The sequence below is a fragment of the Coregonus lavaretus genome (genome assembly GCF_964263955.1).
Source record: "Coregonus lavaretus genome assembly, chromosome: 11".
Taxonomy (NCBI): domain Eukaryota; kingdom Metazoa; phylum Chordata; class Actinopteri; order Salmoniformes; family Salmonidae; genus Coregonus; species Coregonus lavaretus.
The window spans coordinates 14694439-14709488 of NC_139998.1; the positions used below are offsets into that span (position 1 = coordinate 14694439).

The 15050-nt window shown below is 44.6% G+C and overlaps 1 protein-coding gene across 3 annotated transcripts in view; it reads left to right on the top strand.

Moving 5' to 3' along the window:
• LOC311137748 (transcriptional enhancer factor TEF-1-like) overlaps positions 1–15050 on the top strand; it is a 41061-nt gene that overhangs the window by 15465 nt on the left and 10546 nt on the right. For 2 of the 3 annotated variants that reach the window (XM_084172324.1, XM_084172323.1), the window contains 7 exons: positions 10824–10888; positions 11265–11327; positions 12121–12132; positions 13880–14014; positions 14115–14161; positions 14329–14390; positions 14649–14773. In XM_084172324.1, coding sequence (XP_084028450.1) covers positions 10824–10888; positions 11265–11327; positions 12121–12132; positions 13880–14014; positions 14115–14161; positions 14329–14390; positions 14649–14773 — 509 coding nt within the window. The remainder of the gene's footprint in view (positions 1–10823; positions 10889–11264; positions 11328–12120; positions 12133–13879; positions 14015–14114; positions 14162–14328; positions 14391–14648; positions 14774–15050) is intronic. The other variant, XM_084172325.1, reaches the window with a different exon arrangement.

The window sequence follows — 15050 nt, forward strand, 5'->3', positions numbered from 1 at the left end:
TACTGGAACTGTGGAAGAACTCACTCCTTCCTCTCTTCTCAGCCGTGGATCCACTGGGTCCTAGTGCTTGAACTCTGACTCACCGTGGACTCATGTAGCAGGATATAGCCTGTAACACAACCTCATATCTCCCTTGTCTACAAATAATATCCTCCACATAGCAGACCATGGATTTGCCTTTACAAAAAACTCAGATCCTGTTGGCCATCACTGTGCTGTGGACCCTCCCTCTCATCCCAGAGCTGATGAGAAACAGATAGAGAGGTGCTCCAGACTGATTAAGTGGGCTGATTGCTAGAAATACAATGGTTTGCATTAGTTAGCACTGGAACCACACAGATGGCCTGGATTCAATAACAACTTAATTTGCTGTCCGACGGGTCGCATCCTGATGAGGCAACAGACAGTGGCTGAGCTTTCACGACGTGAGACAGATGTTTGACCAAGGACAGTGCGGTACCGTGTTGGGCGGCGTTGGCATCTGAGAGACTGGAGGAACGACTGGATTACTCACTAGAGGAGGCGGAGTGAGGCAGAGCAAGGCTCGGGTCCTCCTGAGTGGCCCTCTTCAGCCCTCTGCTCCCTCCGCTCAATGCAGTTAATTAGCAACTGTCTCTATAGCAACTGCCTATTGCCTCTAAACAATGTCTATTTTTCCTGTTGCAGCGGAGCTTATCTCAGTGTTTACCTGTGGGGCTCTCGGGTGCTTTGAGTCTCAGTGGGGCCTGGCACGGTGCCCAGCCCAGCCTGGCCTGGGGGGAATGACGGGCTGGGGAGAGGCTCTTTCCTCTTTGTGGAGCGCCGACTGCTCTACAGGAACCAGATTGAGCAGGTAGAAGGAAGGGACACGACCTCAGCCCGGCCAAAATGCCCACAAACTGACTGATCACAAAACATATGACTCCTCCACCACAACCTGTACGACTGCTTGTTATTTCTCTCGGATGTCTCAATGTCTGTGAAGTTATCAACTACTTTGCACTTCTTTTGTCCGAGCGATAAACTCTAGAGAGAAATCAGCGTTTTTAAATGGTATTAACAATCTCCATCTGGTTTAGATGAGGAGCAGATAGGCCTCCACTGTGGTTCCATTCTGCCGCCATTTATCCTGTGAGTTGAGAGGCCTGTCATGATGCCTCATCATCATTAGACCGAAGCAATCTGCTGTCTCTCTGTTGGTCAGGCCAAATATCCCAGCATGGCTTAGCTGTAGGAGAGAGCAGAGCAGAGGCAGGCTGGAGTATGTTGCACCATTGTTGACATGGCCATTTCTCCTCTCTGCTTCAGGAACAGGTAGTGACTGAGGTAATCGGTAGTGAATCCTGGATTAGGTTTGGATTTGGCCCTTTTAAGTTCTAAGAGACATTTTCAATGTCAAATCCAGTGCATTGTCACTGTCACCAATGATTAGCTAACTTTAAATTATTTTTAAAAAGGAAAGAAAAGGTTTATAAATGAGTGATTGGAAGCTGTGTACTTGTGAGCATTGATTTGGTTTACATGATATCTCGTCTCTGCCTCCTAGCTATTGTGGATAAGATCCTGTACATCCAAGCTGCCAACATGGCCAGTATGAGATGAGACATACAGTCCTCCTGCCCTCAGGGTAATGGTGAAGCATGCTGGGGTGGCCTGGGTCTGAGTCATCCTGGGGTCTGGGTCTCCCTCAGGCTATCCTCCCAGTATGGTACATACAGCATCATGGAACTACAGTAACATGTTACAGTATGCTTCACTATATGATGGGTACAGTACAGACCCTTAACTTCAGCTGCTAGCATTTATAGTTGTAGCCTAAACCTCTATTAGTAATAATACAACTATAAATGCTAGCAGCTGGAACGTACATTTTTAAGTTACTTAAATTCAATCTGTCCTCCAGTCTCAAAGACATTGTTTAAAGTCATGTGACAATCCGCTAGTGGACTACCTGTCTGTCAGTCAACGCTCATGCCAGCTTGCTCTCTACAGTACAGTACCGTGGTGTGGGCAGAGTTGGTATTGACACTGAGCCACTGTCATTTTCCCTGGTATGGACCTGGATGGCACCGTGGGAAAGACCCACCTGCTCCTCACCTTGAGGAACAGCACCACAGAGTTCTCCTCTATACACTATACGTATTTCCTATACAATGTATTATGCCTCTTAGAGAGCAAAGATAATGCTTAGAGAGAGTTAAGAGTGTGACTTACACACATTATCTTTAACAAAGGATGGAGACACAGAAGTTGCACCTCTTCATTTTTTAAACAATTCTTCTATATATGGTTGCACAGGCTGTGCGTAAAGTAAAAAAATATATAGCCAGGAAGCATAATGTTCTTTATATTTTCTGTATTACGAGTAGTCGTCTTTTGTGGTGTGACTGTTTTTGGAAGGGTTTTTAGGTAGGCAGCTGTGATTTTACTATCAGTTATTTTACTACCTAAGAGTGTTGCAACATGACTTTGTCCTGCGAGGGAGGCAGGTCATTGACGATGCGCAATTGAGGTCTGGGAGTTTTTATTGAAGGTGTGTTAAAAAATAATAATGAAAAGTGCTCAGGAAATGTTTGGATAATTGTAAGGCAACAAAACTCTTTGTGTTTTGTTATTTTATTTTACCTGTATTTAAGCAGGGTGTCACCATTGAGACCAAGGTCTCTTTCACAAGGGAGCTCTGCATATACAATTTCATAAGACAAACTCAAACATCCCCACAGCATGATGCTGCCACCACCATGCTTCACCATAGGGATGGTGCCAGGTTTCTTCCAAACGTGATGCTTTGCATTCAGGCCAAAGAGTTCGATCTTGGTTTAAATCAAATACAATATAAAACAAGTAAAATACAGCAAAACACAACTATTCAAGAAAAACAATTACATTCCTCAATAAGAAGGTCCCCAATCAATATTTTAAATTGCCCGAGCGGCACCAGAACAACCAGCTGTAATGTATTTTGTAGTTGGTTCCAGCAATGAGGTGCTTTAAAAATAAAGCAGATTTACCTAGTTTGTTGGAGACTCGAGGAACCTCAAGAGTTAACCAATCTTGTGAACGAGTTTGGTATCTCGTGATTTTATATTATAACAGCGATGTTAGGTATGTCGGAAGCTTGTGTAGTAGAGCTTTGTAAATAAAAAGGGAATAGTGAAGTGATCTACGGGACTTTAATGAGGACCAGCCAACCTTTTAATACAGGATGTAGTGATGAGTATTAAAACTGAGTGGCGCAGTGGTCTAAGGCACTGCATCGCAGTGCTAACTGTGCCACTAGAGATCCTGGTTCGAATCCAGGCTCTGACGCAGCCGGCCGCGACCGGGAGACTCATGGGCGGCGCACAATTGGCCCAGCGTCGTCCAGGGTAGGGGAGGGAATGGCCGGCAGGGATGTAGCTCAGTTGATAGAGCATGGTGTTTGCAACGCCAGGGTTGTGGGTTCGATTCCCATGGGGGGCCAGTATAAAAAAAAAAAATGTATTCACTAACTGTAAGTCGCTCTGGATAAGAGCGTCTGCTAAATGACTAAAATGTAAATGTAAATGATAAAGCGAAGGGCGCTATGGTAGACGGCATCCAATGGTTTAAGAGTAGTGGCTGCTGCATTCTGGTAAATGGTGTCACCATAGTGTTGTGCCCTAGAGAAGCATTACAATACACCCTGTATTGTGGTTGAAACCTTTACCTTTCCAACCCCTAATCAGGGACACTGACAATATAATTGTAGTTGCCTGTTGCTGTACTGTAACAAAGAATGTTATTTTATAATTAATATATTGTTATTGAATGAGAAATACACTAAAGACCTCCACTGTTTCTGTCTTAAAAATGAATGGCTATCATGAAAGTGGGATGGTAGGAATCGTTCGAAGAGGATAGTTCAGAATGCTGCAGTAATGTGAGCCTGTGTGCCTCCAGAGGGGTGTAAGCTGTGACCATGAAGGGCATGCCTGTGCCTGTCGTCTCACACTCGCATGCGCACACACGAAACAGAAATATCAATATCATGACTTACAAAGACCTGCCATGTTTCCATAACATACAATAATCATTGAAACAAAAGGCATAGAGATTATTATCCAGTGGTATACTCACTGTCTTCCTTTCAAGGTAAATGGAGTGAAAGAGGCTCTTGGCACATCTTTGTTTGTTACTAATGACTCAGTGGCCTTCAGGGTTAGAACGTGTTCGAAACAGAGCCTCGCTCTTCGCAGGCATGTGTGTGTCAGGAAAGAGCACTAGGTGTTCATCTGTAGGTCGTTGTGTTGCACTCCCTTCTGATGTAATTATTCCAGGAACAATTTGTTCCTTTGAAAGACATGATAGATTCATGATACTTTGTGTGACGGCCCACACAGAGACAGAATGACAGAGGTAATGATGACAGAAAGTGTTGTTGAGATAGGAGGAGAATATGTGAGAGGTCACAACACTCAATGCTGTTTCTCTCCCTCTTTCTCTCTCTCTCTCTTTCTCTCTTTCTCTCTCTCTCACCATCACTGTACAGTATTTGTTTGGATTGACTAAACAATTCCGATGTACAGTACAACATTTTGCTTCACATAATTTTTTTGGCTAGGTTGAAGAAAATCTTGAAGGTAAATACATTCATCAGGCAGCTTGAGGGCCTGTATTTTTTCATGTGTGATTTCCAGTGTGTAATGTTTCCATCCAGGCCTCTCTGTCAGAACACTGAGAGGCCCGAACACACAGGAAGCATGGCTAATTAGTCCCATTAAAACCAACCAACGGCTGCAACCAACCAGCAGCATTCACTCACACAGGCCGTTAGTATGCGTAGTAGACCACAGTTTGGGATAGAGGGAATGTGGTTCTTAGAGCGCTGTTCTTCTGTATATATACACACACACACTTAAACACACACACACAGTGCCTTTTTAATTTCGAAATTGCGATGAATGAATACAGTGGTCCTTTGCCAAACCAAGACGTGGTCGTTGTGGTCTGTGGACTCCTCGGTATATTTCAAGCTCATCAGAGACTGGGCTCAAGCTGAAGTTTGGTGTCATTCTAAAACAACTGAAGTGCTTAATTGTGAGTGGAGGTTATCGGCAGGTATACAGCAGTCTTCCATCCTAAACGTCATGCATAAAGAAAATGTTTTACTGACTTTGAAACCGTGTGTTCTGGAAGTACCACTGAAATGGAAATGGTTCTATAAACAAAGTCAAAATCACTGCTGCATACAATGGGGTGCCTTAATCAAAATGTTGGATGTTTCTGCCTTTCATTTAACACGTGTGCGTTACTGTGCAAAGGTTTCCCCAAATTAGCAATTAGAGCAGCAAGTGATGTTTGATATTCCCTGATTGCTGTGTTTGGCTTTACCAGTGGCTCCTTTTGTATGATGAAGTGTGTTGTGATTGGTGGAGAGTTGGATACATCCATAGGGGAGGGCTGGAGGGGTATGTTGATAATGAGAAAAGCCATCGTCACGGCCTCAGACCATCTGACTTTGGCCTTGAAGTCTTTCTCTCTGGCCCATTCTCTAAATGGGAGTGGGGTGGGGTGCTGGGGGATCATAATGTACCGTGTTAAGCCATCTAGAATAGGCAGCTGGTCGGGATGGAGTCAGATGTCAGCCTGCCAGGAGTGTGTACGTGTGAGTGTGTGAGGATTTATTTGTCAGGGTGGGTGATGGCCGCACCCATTGACTGCTCTGAGAGAAACACCTGCATTGGAGCTGTAGATCGTATCAGACTAAGCTCCCTATCTCCAAGCTAAGGGATGGGTCAGAGCAGCACCATCTGGTTTAGGGACACAGGGCCAGGGTTAGATCTATTTCCATTCAGGGTTAAAAGGTCCAGAAGTAATACAGTATTTTGGTTTGTTTCTGTCTGTTTGTTTTGATCTTACAGTTTGTATGCCTGTGACATTGCAGCCTCTTTAGATACATTAAAGGTGCTACAGATAAGATTTTATGAATTTTTGCATTGTCATTTCAGAAAATGTCCATAATATGCAGTATCTGCAGTAATAGTGGAATGATAATGTTTCGTAGTATTACTTACCCACCAGTGTTGTGATTGGCTGTGATATTCACCTATTGATTTCTCCCGCCGGAGTGGCATCTGTTGTCAAAATGGGAAAACTGTTTTGACTTTGGCTGTGTTATCTAGTGGAAATCGGCCAGTGTAGAAATCACTCTGTCATTTCCTGGTTGCTAAAATTCTACATTGTTCGCTCAATTTCAGTTTATGTGAGAAAACAAGCACTGAATAGCGTAGGGAATCATTTTACCACCAAAATCTCTGTGAAATATATTTTCAATAACAAAAATATCGTTTTTACAGCTGTTTGCAGCTACTGGACCAAAACCGAAAGTAAAAGGCTCAAGCATGAGTCTCCACCATGTTACAGGGAAATGGGATGCAGGGGAGGGGGAGATTTGTTTTGAATGCAGCCTAGGGCTGTTGCAATTCACCTAGCTTCCACATAGGGGCGGAATTCTAGGTGTAGCGCCTTTAAATTATTAAGTCTTAACAAAGTTAAGTTGCCATTGGCCAGTCACCTGTTCTGTTTCTAACCATAGGAACTACGTAGTTGGTTTCTGGAGCTTTAAAGTTGGAATCCGTAGCAGTAAAACTGCCGCGTCTGTTTGCGATATTCCAAAAACAAAGACATTACTTGAAACAACGAACATCGTTTTTTCCCGTCTGACATCATTGTAAAACATTGCACGCATGACAGAACAGCAGTATGTACTATGATCATTTTTTTACCACTGAGCAGAATGATCCTCTTCCCCGTTTCAAAAACAATAACAAATGCGCCTGTGGCGCTGTTTCACCAAATGCGGATCTCAGCTTTAAGGTCTAATCACTTGGATGGGGCTATTACTCCCATAACATACCCCAAGGTAGCCCTCTGTGTTTGTGTGTGACAACATGGAGGCTAGACCAGACAGAGCCCAGGGGATGGAGCTGGAGTAAAGATACAGCAGCTTTAGCCATGGTACTGTTCCAGTGTGTAGTAGTTATAGGGCCTCTCCCGTCTCCCCAGCCAGCCAGGGACCTCCCACTGAAAGGCTCCATATTGTTGGCTTAGGCCTTTGTGATGCTAATGTAGGCCTGAGACCCTTGAGTCATCCATCATGGCCGGCGGGACAGCCAGGCTATTGTCCAGAGGATTTGGGTCTCTCCTGCACTCACTCCGCTCCGCCGAGAGACAGGGGCCTGCCTGGAGCCCAGTGCATTCTGGGAAGGGGGAGTAAAGAGCGGAAAGGATTAGGGCGCCCGTCGCTGTGTAAATATGGGCTAATCAGAGAGCTATGAAAGGAGGGTGCCTGCGACAAGTTTGAGCACTGGACCAAGAGACAAGGCATTTTGTTGTACATGGGCATATTTGTGTGATTTGTAATGTTGGGAGTTTATACTTTTGATACGTTTAAAGTTGCTAGCCTCACTACCTTGACAGCAACATGCAGGAAAAGGATGGAACTGTACAATACGGAGGGCAGCTTCTTTAACTGGTTCAAGATCATTTCATTGGCTATACAATGTTTGGTTTTTATTCCATTTCAGTGTTTCACAACTTTGGTTAATGTCAAGAACAGGCCAAGTCACAGTTGTCTTTCCTTATGGCTGTGATTCATGATGACACTTGGAAATATCTCTGAGAAAAGCCTTTAAATCCCTTGTTATGATGTTGGAAACAGCTCATATTGCCTGGCAATAGACATTTATGGAAGAACGTTTAATGGCAAAGCCACATGAAGAGTGCAGTGAGTGAGTGTATGAGGGATCCTCAGGTTGTCAGAATGCCAGAGTATTCTCTAGGGTCCTCTGACATCACCCTGTATGCTGCAGTACAGAGCCTTGTGGGAGTATGGTCAGTCCATCCTTAAACGAGGGCCGGGAAAGGAAATGAGAGCTTTAAAAAGATCTCAGCTAAGAGACGTGCTGTTACACACACACACAAAAAAAAAACATTTTAAAGCTGTTGTTACCAATACAAATAATTTTGACGTGTAACATGAAGACACTAACCTGCGTTATCCTGGAATTTGAGTGTCAGTTGTCCGTTGGTGTCAGTGGAGGGTGATAAAGTACCTCTCTCTCTGGTTATGTTATGTGTACTGTTGTGGTGTTTTGTCTCTGACCCCTGCCTTCTAACCCCTGGCCTGGATCAGTAGGGCTGAGGCCGGGTCACAGTGGGTCAGTGTGGGTCAGTATCCTGCTCCATCCATCAGCCTGGTAACTGGGAGCTGAAACGGGAACACAGAACTGCCCACACACACTATCAGCTGTCAAGTGGCACTGTCGAAGTCTGCTGATCAGGCAAACCATAGCAATGAGAGCTCTAAGCTCCAACCGTACATAGTCAGACATCTCCAACCCACACACAAACCCTATCTTGTCGACCCACTGAACTCTCAACTCAAATCTGTTAACCTTAACTCCAACCCATATACTAAAGCCTAGTACCTGTTAACCTCTGCTGTAGGCTGCATTATGTTCTCCATCATTTTAATTACTTAAGGGATAGCCTATGAAAGGAGATATTGTCCAGTTACCTTGAAGGATTTGCAAGGCAGTTGAATAAGATGTTATTTCTATTTCTAAGTGTTTTCAGAGAAAACTCATTTGAATGTGTGTTTCTTGGCACATGCAATAATGACATTAAAGAGTGACTGCCCCTAAAAAGCAACTTCTCATTTTGAAAACGGCCAATGTGGCATCGATATGAGTCAGAAACTTTCATTCTAGTGTCAAAATGTACTACAAAGTGTAAATAGGATAATTCCAGTCATACAGTCAGCCTCGTCCAAATGGAGATTTGCGAGATGATAGGAAAAATGTCTATGTCATGGAATGAAGGGTACCATTACTATCATAACAGTTTTCCTTGGGTTGGGTTTATTTAAATCCTGCCCACAGCTGGCAGCACCCAAGTAATCATCAATTCGGAGCGCAGCTGCAAGCGACCCGATCGTAATGCCCATGGTCAATTTGGTTTGACATTCCATACCCCTATGGGGTTAGTTAGGGACCATCAGTAAATTACACAATGTACATGGGACAATATTTTTTAAATGTCAATAGTTCCAAATGTAAAGGACTTAAAATCCTCAAACCAACTATAAATTATAGAAATGTATTTACAAATATTGAAAGCATTTAATGAGCCAACTAAAATATGTGCAACATGAAAATATTGTGCCATTTATATTGTATAATTTATTGATGGTCCCTAACTAGCCCCAGAGATAGGCTATCCAATGTCAAACCAACTTTGCCACAGTTGCACACCAGCTGGCTGAAACTAATTGGCTAAATAAGTTGGCTAGCACTAGCTAGCCTCTGCGATTTCTAGACACAAGACCTGGTTAGACTGTTTCAGGTCATCTAGAAGGGTGAGCGACTGTAACTGTGTACTGTTTTGGCAGAGTGAATGTACAAACACTTGCCACGTGCTAACGCACACACAACAGACTCTCGTTTGGCTTCAGTCATGGCCGCTGCATTTATTAAAGACCAAGCTGAAAATGAGGCCAAATCAGGAAGTTCAGCCCCCATTAAATGGCTGGTTTTACAGAGAAAACAAACACAGCAGGAAGCTGTGATGGAGCTGGTTTTGAATAAGAGTTCAGAAGAAAGCTGAGGGAAATGGAGCAGTGTTACCTCTTTGAAACGTAATGAGACATTTTACTATAATAATGTCCATCAGTGCAGAAACTTCTCTCTCTTGTCTCTCTTCTGGCAGTGCAATATTTTTGTCTAGCTCTAAAAATAGAGATGAGCTTACTGAACTCATAGTGGGCTATCTTATGAGTATCATGGGGGGGGGGGGGATTTCTTGGTTTGGTCTGTTAGGTTGAGGGTCTTTAAACCTCTCTCCTTCCCTCCCTCTTTCTGTCTCTCCCCCTTTCTTTCTTTCTTTCTCACTCCCTCTCTCTCTCCATCCCTCTCTTTCTCTCCCCTTTCTTTCTTTCTCTCTCGCCATCCCTCTGTCTGTCTCTCCCTTTCTCTCTCTATCCATCCCTCCTCTCTCTCTCTCTCTCTCTCTCTCTCTCTCTCTCTCTCTCTCTCTCTCTCTCTCTCTCTCTCTCTCTCTCTCTCTCTCTCTCTCTCTCTCTCTCTCTCTCTCTCTCTCTCTCTCTCTCTCTCTCTCTCTCTCTCTCTCTCTCTCTCTCTCTCTCTCTCTCTCTCTCTCTCTCTCTCTCTCTCTCTCTCTCTCTCTCTCTCTCTCTCTCTCTCTCTCTCTCTCTCTCTCTCTCTCTCTCTCTCTCTCTCTCTCTCTCTCTCCCTCTCTCACCCTCTCTCTCTCCCTGTCACTCTCCCTCTCTCCCTCACCCTCTCTCCCTCACCCTCTCTCTCTCCCTGTCACTCTCCCTCTCGCTTGTTTAGTGCTATTGCCAAGTCCTGCTGAGTGTGTTTGCAAGCTGGTGAAAATAATGAATTATTCAGCAGTAAGCATGCTTACAGCTGGCCGTTTGGGGGCCTTTGATCTGGGAATTGGGTGTCTGCATGAATGCCCGTATTGTCATGTTATGTGTACACAGTGTGTGAGTGATTGAGAGTAGGGAGGCCCCAGCATGGGCGGCGGGAGATTACAGTGCGGGCATGCTGGGTGCAGGGTCACACCACTAAATCCCCCAGATGCTGTTTTTTCGGCCGAGGTCACATGTTATACGCCAGTCCGTGTTGCCTTAACAAAATGGTCCCCTCCAAGTGAACGAGGGTTAGGGTTAGTATCACCCACCAGGCCCCCTCCACACACACACCTGTCTGGAGTAGACACATAAGCCAGGAGGCCACTACCTACACACACAGAGTCCTCTGACCTTTCTAACCTAAGTGCTTTGTTTCTTCCCTCAGGTCGCAATGAATTGATAGCGAGATACATCAAACTGAGAACGGGAAAGACAAGGACAAGAAAGCAGGTATGAGGACTCATCAGATATGCTGTGCACTTCTAAACCACTCACGGTCCAATCCCTCATATACACATATTGCCATTTTCTGGAACCCTTAGAGGTTGCTGGAGGGCAGGTCATCTGACACTACTGGCCAGGCGAAGACACTTTGACCTGTGTGGCCATGCATAGGAGAATCAAACAGGTCTCCTATTGAAGGATGTTTTTGCATGATGCATAGCACGTTTCACTGTCAAGCCTTAGCCAGAGAGAAAGGTGGAAGGATACAGAGCGCTGGATGCAGTTGTCAAGGGAGGAGTGTGTGCCCGCAGTGGCGGGGTTTAGGCCCTATTTCTTTTCATCTCCATGGTAACCATCTGTTCCCTTGTCTCCCTCCCAACAGGTCTCCAGTCACATTCAGGTTCTTGCCAGACGGAAATCTCGGGAGTTTCACACCAAGCTAAAGGTAAGAGCTACTGCCTTTGGACCTCCAAGCACTGTTTGTCTAGCTTCCTGTTTCTGTTGCCGTGGTAATGGGTGGGATGCCTGATGCTGTGACTCCAGTATCCTAGATTCCTCACATCCAATATTCCTGTTTAGCATTCGATGGGCTAGTCCCATGCTTCCCCCAGTTTCTTATTGCTTCCTGTAACTTACAAAAGTGTACACTTGCTCAGCGGAACTAGAATGGCTTTGCAAGGTGATAGTTCTACACTCTCTTTCACTGATCAAGGATTGAATTGTATGTTCAGTTTCATAATATTTCATATAGCATATAATCTTTTATTCAAGAAAAATATCTTACATCAATTGCAAGAAAATATTGTAACATTTAAATGATAATATACTTTTTTTCAAATATAAATATTGATCCTGAAAATAAATTGCACCTACAATATCTCCCTGCATGATGTTTGGACAGCAAGCCAATGAGGGCAGCATGCTGGCAAGATGTGTCCGCTGTTGATTGTATATGAGCAGCTTAGTGTTGGAGATAGCAGTCAGCCAGAAGCTATGACCTTATCATCATTTAACACTGAAGCTGTTCTTTGTGTATGTGTGTGTGTGCTCAACTTGCGGGTTGGCTTGCATACAAAGTCATGTTTTACATACCACTGTCTATACCTCCCATGTCATCTCTAACAATCTGAACATGATCATTCTGTGTTGTAATACGGACAGTAGTTAGTTTTGTCCAGATAGCAAAGTGTGACGAGTGGGCTGTAAGAGTAAAACCACTCTCATCTCTTTGCATTCAGGTCACATGTATGGTAAGTACCACCCTCAAAATACTGTACTGTTGGCTGTGCTTCAGGCCCATCTGTAAAGCTAGTTGTCCCTGCTCTTAGATCCATAGTGTTGTGTCCTGCTGCTAAAGGCCCATGTACTGTGTAATGTATGTCCTGTGTGTGTATCTATCACCAGCAGCTACTGTGTATCCACTCCATCTCAGTGTATCCACTCCATCTCAGTGTATCCACTCCATCTCAGTGTATCCACTCCATCTGTGTATTCACTCCATCTGTGTATTCACTCCATCTCAGTGTATCCACTCCATCTCAGTGTCTTCACTCCATCTCAGTGTATCCACTCCATCTCAGTGTATCCACTCCATCTCAGTGTATCCACTCCATCTCAGTGTATCCACTCCATCTCAGTGTATCCACTCCATCTGTGTATTCACTCCATCTGTGTATTCACTCCATCTCAGTGTATCCACTCCATCTCAGTGTCTTCACTCCATCTCAGTGTCTTCACTCCATCTCAGTGTATCCACTCCATCTCAGTGTATCCACTCCATCTGTGTATTCACTCCATCTCAGTGTATCCACTCCATCTCAGTGTATCCACTCCATCTCAGTGTGTTCACTCCATCTCAGTGTATCCACTCCATCTCAGTGTATTCACTCCATCTCAGTGTATTCACTCCATCTCAGTGTATCCACTCCATCTCAGTGTCTTCACTCCATCTCAGTGTATCCACTCCATCTCAGTGTATCCACTCCATCTCCGTGTATCCACTCCATCTCAGTGTATTCACACCATCTCAGTGTATTCACTCCATCTCAGTGTATCCACTCCATCTCAGTGTATCCACTCCATCTCAGTGTATTCACTCCATCTCAGTGTCTTCACTCCATCTCAGTGTCTTCACTCCATCTCAGTGTATCCACTCCATCTCAGTGTATCCACTCCATCTCAGTGTCTTCACTCCATCTCAGTGTATCCACTCCATCTCAGTGTATCCACTCCATCTCAGTGTATCCACTCCATCTCAGTGTATATACTCCATCTCAGTGTTTTGTCTTTGCCAGCATGCTCGTCCTCTCCCAAGGCTTCTTTCACTCAAATGGCAGTGAGGTATTCCATTAACCAATGCTTGCATGAATTCATATGTTGTCCTGTGTGTCTCAGTCGGTAGAATGTAGTGCTTGCAACGCCAAAGGTTGTGGGTTCAATTCCCGCAGGGGCCAGCCATATGTAAAATGTATCATGATTGTAAGTGAACAGAAATGAACAGAAATGCTACTAAAATGGCAGCATACCAGAGGATGACACTTAACAGAGAACTCAAGCACCAGAGTGCCTTTTTTCCCCCAATGTTCAGCATACACTAGAATCTTGCCCAGATGTCGTTGTTTGTGGGATTCTTTCACTTAGTTGTGCCACTAATGTACTGTTTTCATACAAGACAAACTCTGCCTTTAGAAGATAAATACATGAAATGGTCTGGTATTCAATTCTAGACTCAATAACACCACAACGTGTATTCTGTGCTTTTATTCACCAGTCTGAGAGAGATGTATGAAGAGCAATAGAAATCTGTACTCTTAATAGCACATTCTGTTCAGGTGTATAGGCGGTCTTGGTGTTCCTGTGGTCTTCTCAAATAATCCATGTCTTCACCTGCTGGCATTGTAAAGAGTTCTGTTGGGTGTGTGTATGTGTTTGGCTGTTGTTGCTTGTTGTTTGGCCCACCACTCTCTGGCTGAGTCATTGTGTTGTTTTCTGCTGAAGGACCAGAGTGTGAAGGACAAGGCACTGCAGAGTATGGCCTCCATGTCCTCGGCTCAGATCGTCTCTGCCACCGCCATCCACACCAAGCTGGGCCTCCCAGGCTTCCCAAGACCCACCTTCCCTGGGGCAGCAGGGGTAAGACACCCCTCACTAAACACACATCTCTCGTAACAATTACTTTAAGTGCATTGTTCCATCCTGATTGTCCATTCATTCATTTATTCATTTTCCCTAGTTTTGGCAGGGTATGATGTCCACTGGCCAGCCTGGATCCTCACAAGAGTAAGAAGTCCTAATGCTTGTCTTGTTATTGGTAATATAAGATGATGAAGTAATAACTTCACAAACTTCACAAAGCTTGATGGTATAACTGGTATGTAGCCAGTTCATTCTTTGTATTATTGCATTAACCAGGTCAACCTCCTGATTCTGTGTCTTTTTCTCTTCAGTGTTAAGCCATTTGCCCAGCAGGCCTACCCCATCCAGACAGCTGTAACGACCACCATCTCAGGTGAGGGTACCCTTTTACCCTATTCACCCTATTTCTATCAGCTCATTTCAATTCCTCTTAGGCCAACGCTCAAAAGAAACTCCGATGGCACCTATTACCAGTACATTAATACTGTTACATGGCTAATGCTACTATTGATATAGCTAATGGCCATAATGTAAGTGAGTGTTGGATAGTAAGGGGTGGGATGGTAAAGTGTCAGTAAACGGTGGATAGTGAATTGGCAGTGTTATATGTTACCCCCCCTGCCCCGCCCAGCGTACGAGCCTCCCACAGCCCCCATGCCTACAGCCCCAGCCTGGCAGGGCCGCTCCATCGGGACCACCAAACTCAGACTGGTGGAGTTCTCTGCCTTCCTGGAGCAGCAGAGAGACCCTGACTCTGTGAGTACCTGCCCTACTGTCTTCCTTTCCACACACAGTAAAACACACCTGGGTAAACCAGTAGTTGTTTCTCAGACAGCGTCCCAACCCAGACCAAAGCAGGCCAAACTAGTGCCAATTCCTGAGGTCAACCGTACCGCCTCAAACTGGGGCATCTCTTCACACACACTCACAGACAGAGAAGGTAAAACAATGACAATAATACCACAAGCAAAGCAGAATCCCTCCAAATACCAAAGTGACTCTGGAAAATCGATGTTTGCCATGGCACAGCCGA